Source organism: Notamacropus eugenii, chromosome 1 (genome assembly GCF_028372415.1).
Source record: "Notamacropus eugenii isolate mMacEug1 chromosome 1, mMacEug1.pri_v2, whole genome shotgun sequence".
Lineage (NCBI taxonomy): Eukaryota > Metazoa > Chordata > Mammalia > Diprotodontia > Macropodidae > Notamacropus > Notamacropus eugenii.
In genome coordinates, this window is record NC_092872.1 from 43,216,566 (window position 1) to 43,241,616 (window position 25,051).

Sequence of the window (25,051 nt, forward strand, 5' to 3'; positions counted from 1 at the left end):
GAGACCTTTCCCATCCCTTCTTCATCCCAGTCCCCATTGTTAGTGCCTTCCTTTTGAGATTAGCCCAAGTCACTTGTGTGTGTGTGTGTGTGTATAAATGCATATCTATCTATATCTATCTATCTATCTATCTATCTATCTATCTATCTATCTATCTATCTATCTATCTATCTATCTAGATATAATTTGCACAGAATTATTTGCAGTTGTATTCCCCCATTAGAATGTATGCTCCTTCAGGGCAGGGGCTATTCCCTTCCCCCTTGACCCCCACCTTCTTTGCGTCTCCAGAGCTTAGCATAGACATACAGTAAGCCTTTCATAAATGTTTACTTGACTCAACTTCCTTTGCCTTGCAATCAGAGGATTCTAACGTCTTCACGTGCATGACTAGGCAAAGGGCTAGGTAGAAGTGGGGCCAGCCCGAGCTGTTGCCAACTCAAATTGGCCCCTTAACATTAACGTTACTGTAATGCAGTTGTGTGGTGTTTGAAAAAGAATCCGTAGTTACAGGAAATGATTTACAGGACACCAGACTCTGCATTTCAGAGGTCTCCAGTGTACCATAAAAAATATATTATAAAGGAATAATCTTGATCTGAACTGAAGCTGCAGAGGAAGAACACATGTCCAGCTGAGAGCAGCATTGAGCTTTGTTCACCATGGGAGAAGTCCACATTCTTCATCCTATTTGATTAACATTTTTTTTTCCTTGGCACCAGGTATCTAGTTAATATTTAGACACTATATACGTTTTTCTTTCAACTGTTGGACCTATTATATGATCAAACAAAGCTGGAGATGCCAGCTGCATTACCATGAGAGGCACAAGGCAGCCCCATGAAATACCCAGGCTCAGCTGGCTTTTGAAAAGGGGCTTCGAAGGAGGCCACTCTCCCCTGGAGAGCCAGACTGACGGGCAAATTGTTAGTTTCCTTTCCATAAAGCTGCCACAGGGCAGCTCTGCCCCAGGAAAGTGACCCTACCAGGGGGTTTGCACCATTACTCTGGGCTTCCCTCTATCTTTCTCTAGTTCCTCAGAAAGAAGAAAGAAAAGAGAATTGTCCTTGTTTCCAGCTGATTCTCCATTCTGATGATCCTTTCTCTCCCAGTAAAGGTCGCTGGCCAAGAGCATGGTGTCTCTGGTACAACAAGAGTACTGAGTACAGGCTAACTGTATTGTAATTGGCCTTTTAATGTTTATCTTTGTGTTTTCTAGGGACGTGATCCAACCCACAATGTATCTAAAAAAGTCAGTTAATAAGCTGCTTCATAATACGGTTCAGCTGTAGTATCCTTTAGATTCCTAGTAATGGGGGAGGAAAACATAACCACCTGTAGCTAGCCTAGGTGTTCTTAGGGAGGTGAAGAACCAGCAGGTTGCCTCTCCCATGAGAATAAGGGGCCAGCAAAATTGCACAGCCCAGGGCCAGGGGCCATCTGCGGGGAAGGACTGTGTAGTCTTCATCCTTCAAAGCTTGGGGTGGGGTGAGGAGAAGTGAGTGCTAAGGAAGGTAGTTTGAAAACAGAAACGAGGAAGGAAGCAGAGGGAAAATCAGGCTAGGAAACACTGTCAACGCAATGGAGAGAAATCCCTTAGGGGTGCGGTCCGGCAGGAATGGGGGGAAAGCCCAAGCCAGAGAGCCCCCTGGCGAGAAGAGACCGAATCCCTGACGCGCTCTCGCTAAGCTCCTGGGCCCGCGTGGCACGGGCCGGGGCCCCGTGCGATGCCCGTGTGCGCCCTGGGGACCTGGCGACATAGCCAGAGAAGGACAGGGTACCGAGAGCCACAGGCATCCAGACTGGCAAAGACTAGGGCGTGGAGGAGAGACCCCAGGGCTGCCTCAGGTGAGGCGCGCGAGGCACGCCCCCTCCCCACCCCGAGCATCCCTCCCTGCCCTATTCCCAGCGCGCGTTCTGCTTTCCTCCCCTCCTTCCCGGGGGTGCGCATGATCCGCCCCCCAAGCCTCCCAGTGGCGGGCGGGCGCGCGCCCTGCCCCCCTCTTCCCCTCCCTGCTCTTCTCCCGGCAGAAAGTTAGCAGCGGGGAAGGAACTCGGGGCTGCAACAGTGTGAGGCGGCGGCAGAGGCAGAGGCAGCGGCTGCTGGAGAGGTAGCGGCGGCGGCGGCGGCAGCGCCTGAGGAGGAGGAGGAGGAGGACACCGAGCTGGAGACGGAGGCTGGAGCAGGTGCCACCCGCAGCGCAGGGACTTTCGCGCGCCCCCCTCAGTCCCCTTCCCAGCGGCTGAGGGGGGGTGGTGGGGGAAGCCCGGGGCCAACAGCCGGGCTCCGGGGGCAGCGTCGGGAGGGCCATGCGGCGGGGCTCCCCCCAAGTGCAGCGGGACAGCGGCGGCGGCTGGAGGAGCAGCCGGGGCCGGGGGCGCATCGGCGTCTCTCCATGCAACCCGGGCGGCTCGGCGACGGCGGCGGGGGCGGCGGCTGAAATCATGTCCGGGCAGCGCCGGGGGCTGCTGCTGCCGCCGCCGTTGCTGCTACCGCCGCCGCCGCTGCCGCGAGCGGGGAACCGCGATGGCCCAGTGGCCCGCGCCGCCGCCGCCGCCGCCCACCGCCTCCTCTAAGGGGCCCCCGGCGCGCAAGCTGCTCTTCATGTGCACCCTGTCTCTGTCCGTCACCTACCTGTGCTACAGCCTCATGAGCTGCTACAGTTCCCTGCAGTTCCCGCTGGCGCTGCAGGAGCCGCCCGGTGCCGGGGAGCCCTCGGGCGGCCCCCCTCCCAGCCCGCCGCTGCTGCCCTCCCTCCTGCCTCCCCGTGTCCAGCTTGGCCCCTCGCGCCCGCCGCCGCCGCCGCCGCCGTCCCTGGGAGCGCTGGCCAACGCCAGCCGGAGGGAGTCCCCGGACTCCCCCCAGGCCCCGGGAGACCACTGGGGACTGGGGAGTAGCGGCGGAGAGGGGGCAGCCAACCGGGACGCCTGGATCCGGACCCCTCTGGCCCCCACCGAGATGATCACGGGGCAGAGCGGGCTCTTCGAGAGGGACGCCCATGAGTCCAGCACCACGGACGAGGAGCTGACCGGCCGGAGGGGGGGCAATAGTACCAGTGGAGGAGGAGGGGAAAAGGGGGGCCCTGGCCCTGGCACCACTACCCCTGACTATGGAGAAAAGAAGCTACCGCAGGCGCTGATCATCGGGGTGAAGAAAGGAGGGACCCGGGCTCTGCTGGAGGCGATCCGAGTGCACCCAGACGTGCGGGCTGTGGGCGTGGAGCCGCACTTCTTCGACAGGAACTACGAGAAAGGGCTGGAGTGGTACAGGTAGGGCTAGGGGTACTGGCAAGGGCAGGGTGAGACGGGGCGGAACTGGAGAAGCAAAGGAAGCCTGCTGACAAGGTGATGGGGAGAATGTAGGGAGAAGAAATAGCCCCTTCTCTGTCTAAAGAGCAGTCATCAACTTAAGGACTCGCCCCCTTTACAGGAGCCCGAGAAATGTGGTTCCGTAACCTCTGTTAAGGAGCAGGTTCAACCCCACTGGGTAGACCTAGAGATGGAGCACTGGGTAATCCCATCTCCGGAGAATTACGGATCGCTTCATTTTGCTGCGAGGTGAGGAGAGCTCCACTCCGCATCTCGGCTTTAATTCTCCGAGGGTCAGAGCCCGGGGGCTGTGGTTACCCGCTTGGCTAGTGCTGGGACTGTATTGCCTCCCGAGCCAGAGTCCCCTGCCCGCTTCCTATCGCCTCTGTGGACAGCAGGTGTCTCTGAAACCAAGGCACCCTTGCCCTTGGCTTTCCCTTCCTTTCCCTTTTCAGTGTTGAATGACAAAGCCTTATTATGGAACAGAGCTTAGAAGACTGGAAAAGCAGAAGGTCTTCCAGATTCACTGGGATCTTTTGAAAATTTCCCCAGACACACAGGCACCTGAGTTAAAGGAAGGCACAGCTCAAGGTTTTTAGGTCTATTGGAAATAGAAAAGATGCCACTGAGAACACTGTATACTTCTGACTTTCTGTTGTTAAAGACCCAAGATGTTTTCAACCCCCAGAGCCATTCCCTCTCATCCTCTTGAGCAGAAAAACGCTATACTTCTTTTGCGCTAGGGTGCACCAATTTCTGAATGGCAGTATGCTACCTATGAGCTTTTATGTTGTGCACCTGTCCCCTTTCATGGGCTCCCTTCCAACAGATGGAAGCCTGTGTTATATGAGACTCCATATAAATTTACTTTCTGCTAGTATCAGCCAATGATGAGATAGATAAGAGAAGATGAGAAAGTTAAGTTCAGGTAAAATAAATTAACAATCCCTTCTTTATTATTGCTGATATCATTCAAAAGAACATCTTCTATTATAGAAACCAAGGAGGAAAATAGGCTTTTTCTTTGTTCCTGTCTTGTCATCCTGTAAACCAGAGATCTGAGTGGCTGGCTCCAGTTCTGTTACATTTCTGTAATTAATTACAATTGTCAAATACAAACACAGGCTTGTCTGCTAAGGGGATGAAATCCTTTTAAAGAAGCAATAAGTGAATAAGGAGCATTTATTTCTTGACAGGTGACTTTGGTGTACTTATAGGCATTTGTCCCAGGTCCTTACCCCAGCTTAAATTATGCATTGTGAAAGTTAGTTTGTTTTAAAGATACAACCAATCTTCAGAAATATATGATAAATGTGTCTGAATTGTGATCAATTTATTCCACTTTTGAAAATATGCTGCACATTTTAAAAAAACTTGTGAGGGGTACATTGATGTGCAAACATTCTGGTACATTAAACTGAAACAGCAAATGTGTCTGTTAATGTCTTGTCAGTTTCAACAGAGAGAACTAATTGGAATATTTTAGGAGGCTTCAAACATCCCTTTCCTATCAAAACATAAAACAGCAAACCCCTAATTTAACTGAGAAGGGGACAGTATTTACTACATTCAGAAGCTGTGGCTTCCAGAATGTGATGGTCATTAAGAAGGCATTAAAATGATTAGCCAGACATCAGCCAAAACAGTAACTGCCATGATGGCTGACCCTTGGAAGTTGGGGATGTTTGAATGAACTATCAGTTGGTTTTGGAGATGGCTGGTTTCTTCTTGATATTGTTTCATTCTTCTGTTATATGGAGGATGGTTACCTTTCCTTTCCTTTTTCTCCTACTACCCCAGCTGCAGTTTCAAACAAAGCACCTTTGCATGGGGATCTTTGGTATTTTGGAAACTGGATGCAGTGTATACATACAGATATAGATATATCTATATAGATGTATCTATTTATATATAGATATAGACAAGTTCTGGTCTAGGGAGTGTTTTGTGATAACTCCAGGTAACTTTACCTAAGGTAAATGACCAGTTGGGGGAAAGAAAAACAAAGGCCAAATCTTTCCATGTACATATTATTGTTCAGAAATCTGGTAAAGGGAAGTGAGTGTATTGTTATATCTGCAGAGAATGTACTGGTCTGAGAACCAAGTTTAGAAGTGTGAAGGAAAACCTGTAAGTAATCTGGTTTGGAGTTGTTCAAGACAGAGTGTGCTATATATGTCAGGGTTTTTCTATGTTTTCCCATGCCCACACCATGAGATAAGGTGAGTCGTTACTTCTGGCTTCCAGGAAGTAGAAGCTATGTAAAGTCACTGGTGTTGGCATACTATTAGGGTTCTTTTGAATTGTTCTGATGTTTAGCTTCTCCTTGGTATTGTGGGGGCAACGGAAATGCTGTGCCAACAGAGCAAGGCATATGTAAATCAACACCTTGTTGTATCTCTGGTGCCTAGCAGAATGTCTTACAGGTAGGCCTGAAGATGGATGATGAATATTGGTGACTGACGGTTTGAAAATTGGGACTCTTTTATACCTAATATGGGCTTATTCATAACATAGCCTCCTAATATTCCTGTCCTCTGTGAAGAAGGGGTACTTCAGACATGCTATATGCCTTTCCTATGCTAGCCCTTTCTGATTTTGTAATTCCTCTGGAGTCTCTCCTTTCCTCATGTAGTTGATGTTTTTTGGCATGGGAGTTGATGGTGTTAAGCCTTTTCAGAGAGGGATTCCCAAATCTGGCATCTCTATACCAAATCTGATGGTGAATCTTTCATTAATTCCTCCCGCCTATTCTTCCTCCATTTCTGTATAGTGGATGATAATAGGAAAGGGAACAGAGGGGCTTCATTCTCATCTTGGCAGACAAAGAAACTGAGGCCCAAAGAGAAAAAGAAGTCTTCAGGGAAACCAGGAATAGAAATGGTGGCTTATGATTTCCAGTCTGGTTCACTAATCTATTAGGTTGTGGTATTTATAGTAAATGTAATGTGTTCTTCGCTTGCACCTCTTATCCTTTTTGGAATCTCACAGCACCATTTACCTAATTAGAGAGCCACCTAATTATAGGTTGAGTTCCCCTACCCCTCCTCTCTCTGTTTTTTTATGTTTTGCTTCTATCACCTGTTAATTCTGTGGAGTGTTTCTTGTTTCTGTATTTCAGAAAAGGTAAGCAGGACACATTCATGGTTGATCTCTGTGGAACTGGGTATTTTTTCTTCATACTCAGATGAACAGCCCTGCTATTTTTATTCTCAGGATCACTCACTCCTATTGTTTTCTATTATGTTGTTAATTTCATGCATTTTTTTTTTTGAAAATTATGGAGCTGAAAGGGAAGGACTTTAGAAACTCTGCTGTATATAATGCTAGTATGGAAAGTGGCATTTTCAGTCTAATCTTTTCATTTTGTAGAGGAGAAAACTAAAACCCACTGAGGGCAAGTATCTCTTTCAAGCTCTCTTGGCTAGTTAATGGCAGCTGGATACATGTCTATGGATACCAAAGCCAGTGTTCTTTCCATTACCCTTTGTTGCTCTGTATGAGGCGATGGTAGACTGCTGAATTATGGAACAGTCTTAGAACAATAGAGAAGTGCCCCGAGTTCAAAAACCTCTGATCCTACCTCTGTGACCTTGGGCAAGTCATCTTCCTGGGTTTCAGTGTCCTTATGTCTCAAATGAGGGGATTGGATTGGAAACCCTTGAAGGTCCCTTATACACTGGTATCAAATAGAAATGGAGTTCTGGAGGTCACATGTTGACTCGAAAAATCATAAATTAACATTATCTCTATTGTATTTTATATTTTATTTTGTTAATTATTTCCCACTTGCATTTTAATCTGATTCAGTGTATACATGGGAGTTTTTTGGGGCTTCTTACGTTATTCCATGTAATAATTTTTCTTGGATTGACACAGCTCAAGGACTTTTCGTAAAGATGTATTAACAATAAGGAAACACAAATGACATAGCTTAAATCTTTCAACACAGACCTGTTGCTTCTGGCATCTAGAAGTTGGAACCCAGACTTTCTTCTTAGTTCTGGGAACAGATGGGGGCAGAAATGACCAACACAGAAGGAATAGCTGTTGTGAATAAGGCTATCCCGTTGCTCCTTTCCCCAAACTGCACCATTACTGCTGTCTCTCTGTTTTTCTTTGACTTCCACTCAGTTACCGAATGATAGGAAATAATTATAGAAAGGTCAGGTAGGGGTTGGAACCATAACGGCCCTTTCAGTTCTAGGGTTAGGCAAACCAGGGAGTCATTTTTAGTCTAAGTCATTTTTACTGTCAGTTGTTCACCACTAAATCTAACTGACCCTGAGAAGGCTGACTTCAGAAACATCCAAATCAGTCGTATTATCGTAGAATCATGAAGTTTTATTGGTTTTGATCTTGATGCTAACTAACTAGCCAGCCAGTGTGGTGTAATGGAAAGAATGTTTACTAGGAGTCAGAAATCCTTAATTTGAGTCCTGTCTGTGATATTACTAGCTCTGTGGCTGGGGGCCAGTCATTTTGCCTCTCTGGGCCTCAGTTCCCTCATCTGTAAAATGGGGACAATAACTTTCATTTTGGGAAAATCTTAAAGTGCTTCAAAATAGTGAGTTATTACTGACCTCTCTGGGCTTCAGTCTCCTCATCTGTAAAATGGGGATAATGATGCTTACATTACTTAACTCATAGCATTATGAAAAAAGCTCTTCAGAAGTATTAACCCCTGTAGGGGTTGTGAGGATGTGAGTTTTTAAGTTTTTTGATCTTATAACAGTGGCTTCATGGGATTCTCCTAGGAGTTCTTAGTTTGTATCACAGGGTTTTTCTTCAGCTCTTATTGATCCTAAGAAGAATCTTTGTTTTTGTGAAACAGAGTCAGGCACAGAGCTTTCCTGCACAGGCTCTCCCAATCCAGAGGCAGGAGTGTGACAGTTATGGACTCTTTATGTCTTAAGTGGAGTGGTAGGAAGATTAGGATTTTCCTTCAGTGTCTCTTCATCTCAAGGATATGGCCACCAGAGGTCCCCCATTCTATGTATAGAGAGGCAGTATGCTATGGTGTTAAAAACTTGGGAATACCAGTTGACCAACTTAGCTTTACTATTAGACTTGAGCAAATCATTTCCTCCTTTTAAATGTAGCCCTGATCTCAATGGGCTTTGGGTCTGGGGTCACTTTTATATTGAGAATGCTGGATTAGATGATCTTTTAAGGTCCCTTCTGCCCCTGACGTGCAGGGATTCTGATAAAATTTTTAGGATCATAAGTCTCAGTTTTCTTTTCTCTAAAATGAAAGAGTTGGGGGCCAGTTGATCTTTATGGTTCTATCTAACTCTAGATTTTATGAACCCAGAATCATAGAATGCAGATATTAGAAATCATCTAGTCCAAGGGTGGGGCACCTGCAGCCTCGAGGCCACATATGGCCCTCTAGGTCCTCAGATGTGACCCTTTGACTGAATCCAAACTTCACAGAACAAAGGAGAAGTTTGAATTCAGTCAAGGGGCCACACTTGAGGATCTAGAGGGCCACACATGACCTCAAGACCACTGGTTCCTCACCCCTGATCTAGTCCAATCCCTTCATTTTATAGGTAAGGGAAACGAGGCATAGAGAGGTTAAGTAACTTTCCCAGGATAACACAGTTAGTAAGTGTCTGGCAATATATGAACCCAGGTCTTCCAGATTCTAAGTTCAGTTCCCTATCCCCTATGCCATGTTGTCTCTAAGTAAGATTAAATACGAAAGTCCATATCTGTGTTGAGAAAAACAACTTCACAAGTACAGGATGGGAGAGACAGCAGTGCTCAGAACAAAGAGCTCTATATGAGTTCCAACTGGTCGGTGTCCTTTGTAAAATGTGGCACCAAGAACAGGATACAATATTCCATATGGAATCTGATCAGGGACAGCAATATCAGATGTAATGTTGAAAATGTAGCCTAAGAGAGCTGTCAAGTGAGTGGCTCAGGACTCAAGGCCTTTGAGGTCCTTTCTTGCTCCATTCTGTCATTTTATGAATTTCTTCTTATTAGATGTAACTCATCATTCCAAACTGTTTAGATCTTTTTTGGACCTCAATTCTCTCTGATGCATTAGCTAGCCATTCCAGCATCTTATCATCCACAAACCTGATAAACATTCAAGTCATTGGTAAAAATGCTGAACAGTACAGGACCGAGGACAGAGCCCTGTTTAAACACTTTAAAATCATTCCAGAAAGTGGCAGGTGCGGTGACATCTCTCCCCTTGCCAGAGTTGTGGTTTATGTATGTTATTTGTATTTCACTGCTCTAATATGTTTTCTTACATTTACGTGGAGACTTTACAAATAGCAGCAGAACGAAGAGACATTATCCAGATATTTTTGCAGCCAAAAGAGCCCTTGATGTCACCAAGAGCAACATGGAGGCATAAAAAGAGAAACCATTGTTCATCTGAAGTCATACTTATGAGAAGTTTCTTACTGACCTCATTAATCACAAGTAGTCATTTTTAACAACACTGAAATAACTTATTGTACAAAATATTGTTAGCTGGAAGGAAGGCACACTGGATTGGATGTCAGGGGACCTGAGTTCTATCCCAGCTCTGCCTGCAACTAGCTTGAATGACCTTGGGCAAGTCACTCCCTTCTTTAACATAGGGTTGAGTATACAGCTGAATAACATAAAAGATCCCCAGATAGTATAATTCTGTGATAACCTCCAGTATAAAAAGTATGGGTTTCTAAAATAGTTACATCGGCACTAAAAGCCATTGAAGAGAAAGTTACAATATGTTTCTCATTTTAAGACAGTCTGTATTTCAAGAATATGTTTGAATGGGTGATTTCCAAACCTGAAGCAGTTTTAAAATAGCTCTCTAGAGAAAAGCCAGAACTGGATTTCAGAATTTGCTTTCTTGTAACATTAGCAGGTCTTGGGACAGATTTCAGTTTCTCCAGGTAAATCCGAACAGATGACTTGTTTTAAGAGAGCCATGGGGAGGTTTAGGCTCAATCTCTTGCATTTTCTTGTTCATCAGGGGCGTTACTAGTCTGGTTCACATGCATTTGGAATTCCAAAGACATGTTTATCCTCTAGTTTTTCTACAGAAATGATCTCATATTTGAGACTCTGATGTTGTTCATGGAAACAAAATTCCATAACTAGTGATCTGGTTGTACTCAACAGTATTTTTTTTTTATCACCCAGACGTCATGGTGGTGGGGTTATTTCTTCTTAATGAACAATGTATTTAAATTTAAGTAGGAGAAATATTTTAAATAATAAAAAGATTCTTTGGGTCATACTTTAGAGTTTCCAAGATTTCACTTTTGTCTAATAGAGAATATATCTTTTGGAGTTATTCTTTGGCAGAGATTGACTTAATTCTAATTTCAAAATCCTCCAAACATCTTGGTAATTTCAACACAAAGTTATAGTCACCAAGAAATTTAAAGACTTACATAGCTATTATTTAAAAGAATATGACTTTTCTTTCCTATAACCCCATTTCCAACTGTTAACCACTTATCTTTCAAGGGCTAATTCAAATGCTTTACTTCATGAATTCTTCCTTAATTCTTCTAACTAAAATATGATCTCGTAGTTCTTAATATTCATTTATATACTTCTAAGTTGTATAATTTTCTGAGAATATTTTGTTGTACTACTCGATTATAAGTGTTTTGAGGGCAGAGACTCACATCAATTATCATAATACATTGCAAAATTATTTCAAATTAGATATCTCAAATTTATTAGTCCAAAACAGAATTCATTATCTTTCCTTCTAAATCCTTCCCTCTTTTGGTCATAAGTACCTTCATTCCAGCCTTGCAAGTTTGTAACATTGGCATTTACCTTCACTCTTCACTCCTTTGACTGCACATAGCCAATTGGTTGCCAAATCTTAGTTTCTACTTTCATGTTTCTCACTTGTGAACCCTTCTTGCCACTCACAGAGATATCGCCTTAGGTGAAACCTTTACCACTCTTGACCGAGATTATTGTTACAACCTCTTAATTTGTGCACTGATGCCAAAGTTTTCCGTAAGTGCAGATCTAACCATGTGACTTCTCTTCTCAACCAACATTAATGGCTTTCTGTTGCCTCTATTCTGTGAACTTCTCTGTTTAGTTTTTAAAATCCTACATAACCAGGCCCCAGTGCGTTGTCCAAGCCTCAATGCATATCATCCCCCAGCCTGGACTCTACGACCTAGCCAGACTGGTCTTACCTCTGTTCCTCACATGTGACCCTACAAGTCTTGTCTCCATGTCTGTACATTGGCTGTCCCATTTGCATGAAATCCTTTTTCTATTCACTTCAGTCTTATAAAGTTGCTAGCACCACTTTCTACATGAGGCCTTTCCTTCTCCCTCCAATTTCTAGTTTTCCCAATCCCAAGCTACTTTGAATTTAGCTATTTTGTATATAAATTTATCCCTTCCACATCACAGGGGTTAAGGGGCATGGCATCCCTGTGATTTGGAAAATCCATGTAAAAAAATTTGGCCCTCCCTTTGTACCAGGGAAGAAGCCTGAATTATTATGGTATTAAAAGATAGAATATGTTGGTATTTACAACATTATACCTATATTTTATACATTTCTGAGTTTCTAAATTTTTTTGTGTTGTCTGCGGCTTCTGCAAAACTCTCCCCAAATTCCGATTTAATTTCTTACATCAACCTGTGATATATCAAAACCAAAATGGGGAAAGTCACAGTGTAGAAGGCATAACTGTATTTATATTTATTCCCTGTATATCTGTTCTGCAGGTATTTACATATGTATTTGTTGCCTACACCATTAGAATGTAAGCTCCATTTGGTGAGGGTTAGTCATTTCTTTGTACTTGTTCTCCTAACAGCTGATATAGTGCCTGGGATGTAGTAGACGCTTAAATGCTTATTGGTTAATTTCATAAAAAATATTTGTTGAATAAATAAATGCAATTGTTTTGTGGGTTTTTATATCACTAGGTAGGATGACTTTCACATTAAGCTATGTGACCTTGGACAAGTCTTTTCCTCTGATCCCTTTAGCTTCTGCGTCCATCAAATGAACAGGTATGAAGTGTCTTGTTCGATCTGAGACTCTGTGATCTTCTTTCAGCTCTGACATCTATGGTTTCATAATTCTTTATTTGGATTTTGAAATGAACATAGGACATTATACATTAAAGCAAGTCATCTGTCCATCCATTCATCTATCCATCCATTCTAGTCTTTACTAATAATTACACTAAGGCATATTTTGAATAAAAGCCTGTTTACCTTTCATGATCCTGATCTTTAATAAGTAATATCCTACTGTTTTTACTAACTTGTTACTGATTCCTCATTCCTTAATTTACTTTTACCCCTTTTAAAATGCATAATCTCATGTGTTTTTTTTTGTTTTCTTTCATAGCATGACTAACATGGAAATATGTTTTGTATGCTTGCATGTGTATAACCTATATCAAATTGCTTATTGCCTTAGGAGGGGGATGGGAAGACTAGAGGGAGAGAATTTGCAACTCAATAAAAATGAATGTTAAAAATTGTTTTTACAGGTAATTGGGGAAAATATTACTCAAAAATAAAGGAAAATTAAAAAATGAATGCACAAACAAGTCTATATTTTCTCTGTCTCACAAGTTCCATAAGTTTCTTATTTGCTGTCTAAGACATCTTATTTACTTACATAATTATTTATGTTCTTACCCTTCCCTGAATCACATCTAAAATGGATTGTATGAGTCACAATAATTCATGTGTCTATATCCTGAGCTGCTGCTGTCCTCAATAGCTTAGAGAGTCTGCACTCAGAGTTGATCAATTCTCTGTCTGGAGGTGGATAGCATTTTTCATCACAAATCTTTTGGAATTGTCTTGGATTATTGTATTGATCAGAGTAACTAAGTCTTTCACAGTGATCATTGCGCTTACTATGTACCGTATTCTGATTCTGCTCACTTCACTTTGTATCAATTCATATGAGTTTGCCATATAAGGTTTTCTGAAGCCATCCTGTTCATCATTTCTTATAGCACAACAGTATTCCATCACAATCATATAGCACAGCTTGTTTAGCCATTCCCCAATTGATGGGCATCCCTTCAATTTCTAATTCTTTGCCACCATAAAAAGAGCTGATTATACATACATACATACATATAAACACACACATATATATATATACACGCATACATACATATATATCAGCATGATTTTGATTTCTGACATTCTTCTGAAACTCCTATCCTTCTATCTCTTCCTCTGTCTCACTCCTAAATCTGTTCTTCATTTCACCATGACCTCAGTTCTTCCACTCTTTTTCTCCTATTTTGTCAATAATGTTTTGTCTTCGTTGTCTTCCTTTCATTGTCTTGATTCTTAACTTGACTTAAACTGGCTGATCCATTTACTTATATACAACTCTCTTCCTTGAATCCCCTTTTCTTTGTCCTATTCCTGCTCACGCTTTGCCAAACCCCAACCCTTAGGGTACTCCCTCATCGTTTATTTCTGCTTCTATTCTTGTCCTGCTGAACACTACTGGAGAAAGTTACATAATTATGCGTATTTCGTCCACTACAAATTTATGCTATATAATCTCAACTGGATTCTTACTTCTGTTTTGCATTTCTTTTGTTTTGCCCCAATTCACTAGTACCTTCTCCACAGTAGTTGTTCTAAATCTTCTCATGTTTTCTTACACCCTTTCCTTTCCAGCAGAGGATCTCACTTCCCACTTTTCTGAACAAAAGGCTATCTAATGTGAATTCCCTCTCCTCTTCTCCTTCACATCTCAAACGTTCCCTAAAAGCTTATTCAATTAGTGAGTTTTAGAAATAGGCATGGTCTTCATCACTGGCTCCATGTGAGCACAGACCACCATGTTTCTATTTGCCCACAGTATTGAATTCCTCCAAATCAATTTCACTTTAATGAGCATTATCCTAAAGGCATAGAGGAAAAATTCAGCAACTGGTGACTTAAAGAACAGTTACTTACCAAGTAATTTAACAAGAAACTCCCAGGATGTTTATAAAATGCAACAAGGTTGCAATTTCAAACTGCCAAAAAGTTTTTTTCCTCTACAGAACTGTCGTTGCTTTGGTGTCCTGTGCTGCTTTTCTTGCTGTGAACAATAGACCCTCTTAAATGTGTTTATTTTATGACCCCATATATTCATATTCACACATGTATACAAACATATAGTTATATGTGCATGATCATACGGTGCACTTGTGATTTCATCAGTGGAAAGAACTTCTTCCCACATGTCAGATCAGCATCTGTTTTGGAACTTGCAGTGTTAAGGAAGTTGCTTAGGGGAACTGAGATGTTAAGTGACCTACTAGAGGTTAAATGACACAGCAAAATGGTCAAAAGTGAGACTTGAATTGAGATCTTCCTGCCTCCTGGGCCAGCTCTCTGTTTAGTATACCATGCTGCCCTTTATCTAGTTAGCTGGTTGTTGTCCTTTGCTCTCAAAAAGAAACAAAATGACATCACTGCATTGGAGTAGAGGCACAATGTGTCCGACTGTGGTCTGTCAAACCAGTATGAGCTTGGATGGCTCCACCACAGGTTCAGCACAAATAGTCCATATAAAAATCTGGAGATGTCTCGTTACACATCTCACATTTTTTTTGTGCTACTGCAATTGTACTTCTCTCATAGAGAGATGTGGGCACACCATGCTGAGCAGTCCTATGCCAGTGTCTCCCATGTCTTGCAGTCAGTTCCAAAGTTCTTCAGCAACACCTTGAGAATGTCTTTGTATCACTTCTGGCTTCCGTGTGAGCACTTGCCTTCAGTTCTCCATAAAATAGTCTTTTAGGGAAACATATGTTTGGCATTCTAACAATGTGGCCAGCCCATCAGAGATGTGCTCTCTGCAGAAGAGTTTGAATGCTTGGCAGTTCAACTCAAGAGGACCTCAGTGTCCAGTACCTTCTCTTGCCAGGTGATTTCCAGAATCTTCCCAAGACAATTCAAATGGCGGCAATTCAGTTTCCTTGCATAGTTCTGGTATACAGTCTAGTTTTCACAGGCATACAATGAGGTCAGTACAATGGCTCAGGAGACCTTCAGTTTGGTAGTCAGTCTAATACCTCTTTTCCTCTTTCCTTTGGAGCCTCCCATACACAGAGCTAGCTCTGCCAGTGTGTGTTAGCCTCATCATCTATGTGTGCATCTTTTTTTAACATCTATTTTCATTTATGTGTACGTATGTATACCTACACATACACAATATAGCATAGTAGCATTTTACAAATCCGCATTTAGGTGTTAATGCAGAGGATAAACTTGAATCAACTCTGCTGCTTCTTAGCTGTGTGACTTTGGGCAATTCACTTCTTGTCTCTGGCTCATTCTGTAAACTGAGGTTATTTCTGATTCTAAATCCTATCATCTAACTAATCCAGTCATCAGCCAACATTTATCTATTTCTTTAGGATTTGCAAAGCACTTTATGAATATTATCTGTTTGCTCCTCACAATAGTCTTGGAAGTTAGGTATTTTGTTGTCCTTATTTGACAGATGAGGAAACTGAGGCAAACAAAAGTTGAACAACTTGTCAAAGGTCACACAGCTAATAAGTATCTGTTGAAGGATTCAAACCCAGCTTCTCCTGACTTCAGGTCCAGTGGTCTCACCAGTATGCCATGCTATTGCCATTTTCTTCCTTTGCTTTAGCCTCTGAGTAAGAAGTGACCTTTCTTGTTAAGACTAACTCCTGTATTTTTGCCCTAGCTTCTCCTATTTTCTTTTTCTCCATTATTCTCTCATCTTTAATATTTCCATATCCACTGGCTTATTCCCTGCTATCTACAATCATTTAAAGATATCATTTCCTCCATCCTTAAAAAAATACACTAAAAAAATTCCTTTCCTTGACCTTACCATCTCTTTAAACTAGCCACCTATCTTTTCTCCCTTTCATAGCCAGACTTAAATATATCATTATACTTTTTGCTTCGGCTTTCTCACATCTCTCTCACTTCTCAGTCCTTCGCACTCTGTATTCTGACTCCGACAGTACTGATAACTCCCCTCTCAGAGAGTGCTAATGGTATCTTAATTGCTAATTTCAGTGGACTATTCTTCAGGGTTTGGCACATACCACTTACTAAATACTTGTTGATTGATTTAGTCTTCATGGGACTTGACCTCTCTGCAAGTTTTGACACCATCAGTCACTCCTTCCTCCTTGTTACAATGTCCTCTCTTAGCTTTCGTGACATTGATCTCTCTTGGCTCTCCTATCTGTACAACCTTCTAGTTTCCTTTGCTGGATTTTCATTTCTCTCCTGCCCACTAAATATGGATACTTTCCAAGTCTCTTTTCTAGTGTCTCTTCTTTCTCCTTCTCTGTACACTCTTCTTGGTACAGTTTATCAACTCCCATGAGTCCAAGTATCATCATATTATTTTTAAACAAAATTGGGTCCCAGAGTACCAATGGACTCCAATGAGATGCTCATCATCACCAACTCAAACTCTGCGTATTCAAAATGGAATTCACTATGTCCACTCCCAAACGCACCCTCTCTCCAACCTTCCCTGTTTCTATGGAGGGCACCACCAGCTAGATCTCTATTTCCTAATTTATAAAATAAGGGAGTTAGACTAGATGATTTCTTAGGTTTCTTCTAGCCCTCAAGCTATGATCCTTCCAGTTATCCCAGATTCACAAACTTGGAGTCATTTTTGACTTCTGTCTCTTTCCATATCCAATCACTTGCCAAGTCTTGGTGACTCTACTGGCACAAAAGTTTGCAAATTCACCCTTTTCTCTCTGTCCACATGGCTTCCACTCTAACTCAATGAATGATTACCTCCTAATTTGTCCCCCCACTTCCAGGCTCTCCTCTGTCCCCTATATCACATAGGCTGCCAACTTAATCTTCTTACGTCACAGGTTAGACCTTAGCACTTCCTATTTCCTGTAGGATAAGATATCTCTTAGCCAGTCACTTAAAGTCTTTAACAGTGTGCTTTCTCTTTCTTATTGTTCTTTCTAGATACTTCTTATAACTCCTCATCACACTTTGTATATTCTAGCCAAACTGGACTTCACTTGTTCTCCAAACTCTACATTTCATCCCTTTTTAAAATTTTTAAAATATTAATATATTTTTTAGTTTTTAACATTCTGAGTTCTGAATTTTCTCTTCTTCCTCTCTTCCCACCCAAGATGGCATGCCATCTAATAAAAGCTCTACATATACATTCATATTAAACATATTTTCACATTAGTCATGTTTTAAAAAAGAATTCGAACCAATGGAAGGAACCACAAGAAAAAAGAAAAAAAAGAGATCAAATAAAATATTTTGATCTGCATTCAGATTCCATAGTTCTTTTTTCTGGATGTAAATAGTATTCTGTAACACACTTCTTATTCCACCAGTGCAGATCACTAGCCACTCTGTAACAGGTTCTTAGGCTATGGCCTGGGACATTGAAAGGTCCAATGAATTGCCCAGAGTTACACAGACAGTATGTGTCAGAGCTGGGAATGGAATCCAAATTTTCTTGATTCTTGATTTCCCAGTACTTAATGCTCCTTCAGTTATATTTGTTTTAAGGCTATCTTCTTCAAAGTTTCAAGAAGTATTCCAGGTTCTAGTGCCATATAATTTAGTGAAAAAAATTCCAGTATCTCTGAAAAAAATCTTTCGTTTCCTCCTTTCCATACAGAGCCTACTTTTCAGTCAGATGTTCCCAATGGCCTGTTTGTACCTGCAGGGCCCAGTATTCCAGGTGTTGGGATTGATTCCTGCTTTTACAACTGTGTGGTGTAGTGGAAAGGGCATCAGAAGATGCTGGATGTGTTACTGTCCCTGTGATGTTAGGCAAGTCCATCTTCCTCTTCAGACCCCAGTTTCCTCTTTTGCAAAATGAGGAAGCAATGAATGAAATGATCCTAAGGTCTTTTCCTTCTGTTTCAAATCCTATGATCTTACGTTAAAGCAAGGTTTGAGGCATGGCCTAGCTGTCTAACTTATCGATACCTCTTGGTATCTTGAGCTTACTCCCCTTTTACTTGGCTTTTATAGCTTCTGAAGACTCAGTGGTTCCTAGTATATTGGAGGCAGAAAGATGCCATCAAAATTAAGTGATGGATCTGGAGTGAAGTCACCTGTGTTCAAATCCTGGCTGTTACACTAGCCATGTAAGCCTGAGAAAGTCATTACATATCTCTGGGACTTAGTTTCCTTATCATTAAGATGATGGTTTTCGATTATGTGATCTCCGAGGTCCTTTGGCAGCTCTCACTCTTAAGAGAAAGAAGTTTTTATATGGCATCTACAATGTGCCACGCACTTTTACAAATAATCTCATTTGATTCTCACAATAACTCTGTGAGGTAGGTGCTGCTATTATCCCCATTTTACATTTGAGGAAACTGAGGCAAATAGAGGTTAAATGACTTGCTAGGGTCACACCCTAAGTGTCTGAGGCTTTGGATTGAACTCAGGTTTTTCTAAGCCCAGCACTCTATTCACTGCCTCTATTAGCCTATGGCTTTTGATCTTATTATTTTCTCTGGTTTTCACATCTCCTAGGCTGGTCTCTGAGTTGCTGTTTGCCCTTACTCACCATGTATGTGGACTCCGACTTGTCTTTCTTCTGTTCCTGGATGAACCTCCTTCATTGGACTGGCTAAACCCTTGGTTCTTCCTCCATCATCAGTCTTTCCATGTTTAGAGCTTTTCCTTGTCTTCTGTCCTGTATCCACAATCCATGATGCTCTGCTTCATGCAGTCATTGTGACTGCCGCCAATGTGTGTTCTTCCCAACCATCGGTCCTTCAGATTCTGTCCTCTCTTGGCTCCCATATTTTTGTGCTGATGGGTTTCAGTTTTTTAAAAATTTTATTCTCTCTATGTAAAGAAGTTCCTGTCTTCTTTTGATTATGCAATTCTGTCCCTTCTTTCTTGAAGTATGGGAAACAGAAATTCACACAGTATTCTGGGTACATGGCAGGAAGGTCTGATAATGTTTTCTGTTTTGTTTCCAATAGTATTCCTGATGATAATGAGAACACATTTTTGGTAGCACTTAACACCTTCAAAAATACTTCTATGTCCATTATTTCACTGGATGCTCAAATAAGACAATGAAGTTCTTCCTGAGAGAAGCAGTCATTAGAGGACTGTTTCAGCCTCCAGGACTCTTCTTTGACTTAAGTGGGCTTTCCCCTCCTCTCTTATTCTAGTGACCTGAGGTAGGCTTTTCTCCTTTCCCATTAAAGCAACCTAAAGTGGGTTTTGCCCCTCCCTGAATTATTTATAATCACTTCAAGTGGGTTTTGCATAGCATAGAATAGGAGCTGTCATCCCAGTGTTCAAATTAGAACCTTGGGGACAAGAATCTCTCCACTGGGACAACCATTGTATAAAAGAATAGCAAATTTCTACCACTGCTTGTTCTAAATCCTAAAGTTCAGAACTACCATCTGGCTAGCCCCAAAGTCCCTTTCCTCTGCTGCATCTTCCCAAACTCTTATGCTGGTGCATTTCAGTCCTGCTCCATCCATATCTGCTGTGTTGATGCCCTCTGGAATCCCTGCAAAATCCCCTTCATTCTCAAAAGCTTTCTTTGATCCTCTTTCGATTTCCTGGCACTTACCCAAACCTGGCAGTTCCTTGATGACTCATTCCTTGTCACACTCACCAAGGTGGGCCACTCCTCTCATGAGGGGGGAGGAGGAATCATTTGTTCCCCCCTGCTCTTCCTAGGCTCTTCCTGATTTAATCATTGAGTGTTCTTCCATTGAAGTTCATGGCATTCGATGATTTTGCCATCCTCCCATTTTTGCTGCTGTTATCTACCCATCTTCAGGGGGCTCCTGTCTTCCTCACTATTGAAAAAGTCCAGAAGGCTGCTTAGAGTCAGAACCTCAGAATGTCAGGCCTGGAAGATAGCTTAGAACACAGAGTGTTAGAGCTAGTATGAACCTCTGGGAGCTTCAAGGGACCTGAGAACATAACATGTTAATCATTTAGTCTGACTACCCTGCTTTTGAGTTCTTTCTTTAGTGTGTTTTATCTGATTTTATTTTATGAAAACAACCCTAACACCCTCTCCTCTTCTCTTTATAAAAGAAAAATAAATAACTTTGCTGCCTTTTAATTGTTGAAGGACTATTCTTCTTTTAAGGCATGGGGCTTCAGAGGCAAGTGGAGGCTTCTTTTTAACTTTTCCCAAGTGATCGCCATTGGAATACATGACAGCCTCAGAATCTTTACATTTCAAAGAATGATGGTGCTTATTAATAATCATCTGCCTACAAGTATGAAGTGAGAGACTAACACTCTGTGTTGCAGGTGTGTGGGCCAGGGATAGAGTTCTTGTGTGTGCCCAACCTGGTAGAAGGGGAGTGGGCAGGTAAGCATGCTGATTCCCCTTAGCAACTGTCTAGCAACTAGCTTCTTAGGGTGGGGAGGGGGACACACTTCAGGAAGTGGTAAGAGAACAAGATATTTTGAATGGTAAATGAGCTAGGTTCATACGACCAGGTCCTTGTGTGAGTATTCAGAGAGTCCATTAGGAACTGTTTGAAATCTTTTCAATAGAAAAGATGCAACTCTTTTGTATTAGTTACTTCCTTGGCTATCACTGACCTTCAGGGTACCTTAATAATGTTGGCCCTTGTGCTGTTCCAAAGGGATCATGCTCTTTAATGCCTTAGTTTATGTTTCCTTAATTATGGTATAACAAGAGTGTTTGTCCTTTTTAACATTCTAGGTGATGAGTTCTCTTATAAGGAGCTGTTATGACGATCATGATTTTCAGCAGCTAGAATAACAGTGATAACTGCATTGCACAGTATAGCAGAAAGAGCCCTGGAATAGGAGTCAGGAGACCAGGCTTCTATGCTGGCTTTCCCACTTATCACCTGGATGACTAGGGCAAGGCACTTCAACTCTCTAGGCCCAAGATATCTCATCTGTAAAGTTGAGAAATAATATTCACCTAGAGTGGCTAAATTGCCATGGTCAACTTCAGTTAGTGCCAATATAACTCCAGACTACGGGTCAGCAAACCAGGGCCTGTGGGCTAAATCTGGCCTGCTAAGCAGGGTTTAAAAATGTCAAAGTCATTCTTAGCGCTGGGTGATACAAGAACAGGTGAATTAGATCTTTGGGCTGTAGCTTGTTAAGCTCTGTGAATCTAGACTAAGGGCTTTAAACTTTAAAAAATATTTTGATAATTGTATTTCAATAAAATAATTTCCTTTTGTAATCTTATATATTTTACTTTATTAATTTAAAAATTATTCTGAGGAGTCCATGAAATAAACCAAAAGGTTAAGAATACCTGTTTCATATATTTGACCTGTCTTACTCTCTCAGAAGAGAAAGGCCCCCAAACAATGGACTCACAGCAGGCCTGGGTTTAAATTTCTGTTTCACCTTCTTTAGTTGGGTTGAGACCTTGAACCAGTCTTTGGGTTTCTGTTTCTTCATTTGTTAAATACGGGACCTCATAGGTGTCTTTCAGCTTTCACATTTTATGTTCTCTGCTCTAAAGTCCCTTCTAGTATGCTTGAACGAAATTGCCATGCCTACAAAATCCCTCTCTGTTAGAGGAGTTATCCTTCATACCACTGTCCTCATTTCTACCTAGATGTAAGGAGAATGGCGTTTCTGAATCTGTGTATAGTATCAATGGCTCTGTAAGGTAATCAGAATAGTAGCAGTCATAATATCTCACATTTATATAACACTTCTAGGTTTACAAAGCACTTTCCTTTCCAGTTGTACAGCTATGAGAATTATTTGGAAGATAAATCCACATCTTCTAATGATGTGTGATACTGCTGGTAGCTTGTATCTGCTTTAGTGTTGTTTAAAGACCTTTTGAGAATATACTGTATCCTCAGCACTTCAGATAACTTAAAGAAAGATGAATTGATTTTCTGGGTCTTGCTGTGAGTTGGCGTTTACAGAAAGCCAGTGACTCAGCTGCCCTTACTTACCCATAGGAGCTGATGTATGAGAGGTGCCCTAGGTGGTGTAGTCTTTAAAAAGAAAGAAAGGGGAAAAAAATCCTTGTAACAATCACCATTTCAAGTCATTATGAGGGCTGGAAACAACACCAGAATCCTACTGATTATTTAGGAGTGAAATAGATTTTGACCCTTCTCTCTCTATAAAGATCCAGGCCTAAAGGAATTATAGACATAGAGGAGGAATAATTGGTTCAATGTTATTTTTAATCAACTGTAAAATATCTATGAAGTACCTACTACCCTACTAGAATGGGGCAGCTAGGTGGTGCAGCTGGAGTTAGGAAGTCTTGAGTTCAAATTTGGCCTCAGACACTTACTAGCTTTGTAAACCTGAACAAATTGCTTTATCCTGTTTTCCTCAGTTTCCTCAGCTGTAAAATGAGCTAGAGAAGGAAATAGCAAACCGCTCCAGCATCTGTGCCAAGAAAACCCCCAAAAGGGGTCATGAGAAGTGGGACACAAGTGAAATGACTAAATAATAACATGTAAATAACAAAACAATAGAATACACTGTAAAATACAGTGTTAGGTGCTAGGGAAGGTACAAAGTATAAAGAAAACCCCTGCCCTCTTATGGATATTTACAGTCTGTTAGGGGAAATATCATATAAACACGATACAAATATGATTATGTTTAAGTGCTTAGGAGGATTATACTAAAGCCATGAGATCAGGTGAGGGAGGGAGATGGCAAGCATTCATTTTGGTATGTGCTGTGAAGGAATGGGATTTTATAAAACATCATAAACTCTGGCTTTACACTGACATAATGGCTGGCAAACTGTCATTAAGAACAGCTGTCTGAGTAGAGCTTAATCATCATGGTAAAACATTTCACTAGGACCCCTGTAGAACCTGATGGATTTCACTTTTTGGCGGTCTCAGTTTCCTTATCTGTAAAGTAGGAGTAATATTGCTAGCCTGTGAGGGCCCTAAAAATCTTAGAAGTAATTTAATAGAAATGAAAGCAATCATTTCCTCTTATCTTTTAAGGCCAGTACATATGTTCTTTTTCCTTTCTCTTCCTGCTTCTTCACCATGACCTATATCTACAAGGCCCCATGCTTCTTTTTTCTCTACCTTTGTTTATACCTTATCTCATAATCTGCTGGGTACCAAGCAAACCTCTATGCCCACTGTTTTTGTTTATGAGCATAGCATCCCAATGCTATCCATGGGGCCTTCTTGGCAAGGATACTGGAATGACTTGCCATTTAATCCAGTGGATTGAAGCAAATAGAGATTAAGTGACTTGCCTAGGTTCACACCAGTTATTAAATGTCTGAGGCCAGATTTGTACTTGACTTGTACAGATTCTCTTGACTACAGGCCCAAAGCTGACCCACAGAGTCACCTAGTTGCCTCTTCTACATCAGGTACTTAACAGCAAATCATCCAGCCTTCTCCTTCCTGGAGAAGATTCAGAACAAGAGGTGTGAACTTCCCCAGCACCTTCCATCCATTCCCCAAGCCTTCTTTGCATAATCACCCACGGGACCTTCTTTCTCTCTAGTCACTAAAGATGAGATATACCTGTTGTTCCTTAAGTCAATTCAAGTCACTAAGTATGGATTAAGTGTTGACTTTATGTCAGGCACCGTGCTAAGTGCTGGGACTACAAATACACCCAGAAGTAAAGACAGCCTTTGCTTTCAAGGAGAAATTTCAATGGGGTAAACTCTGTGTGTGTGTGTGTGTGTGTGTGTGTGTGTGTGTGTGTGTGTGTGTATGTATGTATGTATGTGTATATATACGTACACCTGTGTAAGGGCTTGACAGAGAAAGTAAGAGATGGAACTCAGAGAAGAATGAAGACATGGCTGATCTCAGTGCTTCCCTTAAAATGGAAGTTCTGGGAGGAACCAGCCAATCATAGGCAGGAGCTTCAGGGATGGATTATACTCAGTCCAGGGACTGAGTCAACATCTGGAGTGAAGAAGCTGCTGTGGCATGGTAGAGAAATTCTGGACTGTCAGGAGAGGAGCCCAAAGAGGAATTATTAAGGCTGGTATCTCCATACATTCCCTTGTTCTCCTTCCCTCCTGCTTTCTCTAGACATTGTCTCCCTTTTTAAAAAACTTCATTTTTTATGTCTTCCTTCCCATCTGTCTACAGGTATGCCATGTCTTGCCAATCCATTAAAAATGCCCTTCTCATACTCTTCTGACCCTTGAGGGTATCATGCCACCTTTCTTCTCCCCATTACTGCTGAAATTCTTGAAAAAATAAGTTCCAAGACAGGCAATTCAGCAGCAGCTATAATAAAAAAATTGGTAAATATAGAGATTTAAAGTATTAGTATATATGAAATTTAGGGATTGGTGGTGGCAGTAAGTATTGTGGTAGAGCTACTTCCTCCTTGCCCACAGTTTTCCCAAACCCTTTCACTAAGGCCCCTATACCCTCTACCAACCTGAAACAGTTCCTAGAGGATGAGTGACCTCCTAATTACCCCATCTAGTGGCTCCTTTTTTCAGTTCTCATAAAACCTTGATTAGTGCATCTATTGGCATGGTTGACCACGCCTTTCTATTGTTTTCTTCCATAGCATACTCTCTTCTATCTCTTTTTTCTTTCTTTCCCATTCCTTTCCTCTCCCATTGTTTCCTCAATTTGCTCCAGCTACTTAATAAGGGTCTTCCCCAGAAGTCTGTCCTTGGCCTTTTTCTCTTTCTCTTCTCTCTGCAATCTCTCCCTGGGCAAACTCATTTATTCCCATGGTTCCAAATGGATGCTAAATGACTCCCAGATCCGCATTTCTATTGCTG

At 41.8% G+C, this 25,051-nt stretch overlaps 1 protein-coding gene across 1 annotated transcript in view; it reads left to right on the top strand.

The window, feature by feature from the left end:
* Window positions 1-2,503: 2,503 nt before the first annotated feature.
* The window catches only part of HS3ST4 (heparan sulfate-glucosamine 3-sulfotransferase 4), a 456,023-nt gene continuing 433,475 nt past the window's right edge, over window positions 2,504-25,051 (top strand). The window contains exon 1 of the mRNA XM_072597846.1: window positions 2,504-3,270. Within this exon, the coding sequence (XP_072453947.1) occupies window positions 2,528-3,270 (743 nt within the window). The 5' untranslated portion in view covers window positions 2,504-2,527. The remainder of the gene's footprint in view (window positions 3,271-25,051) is intronic.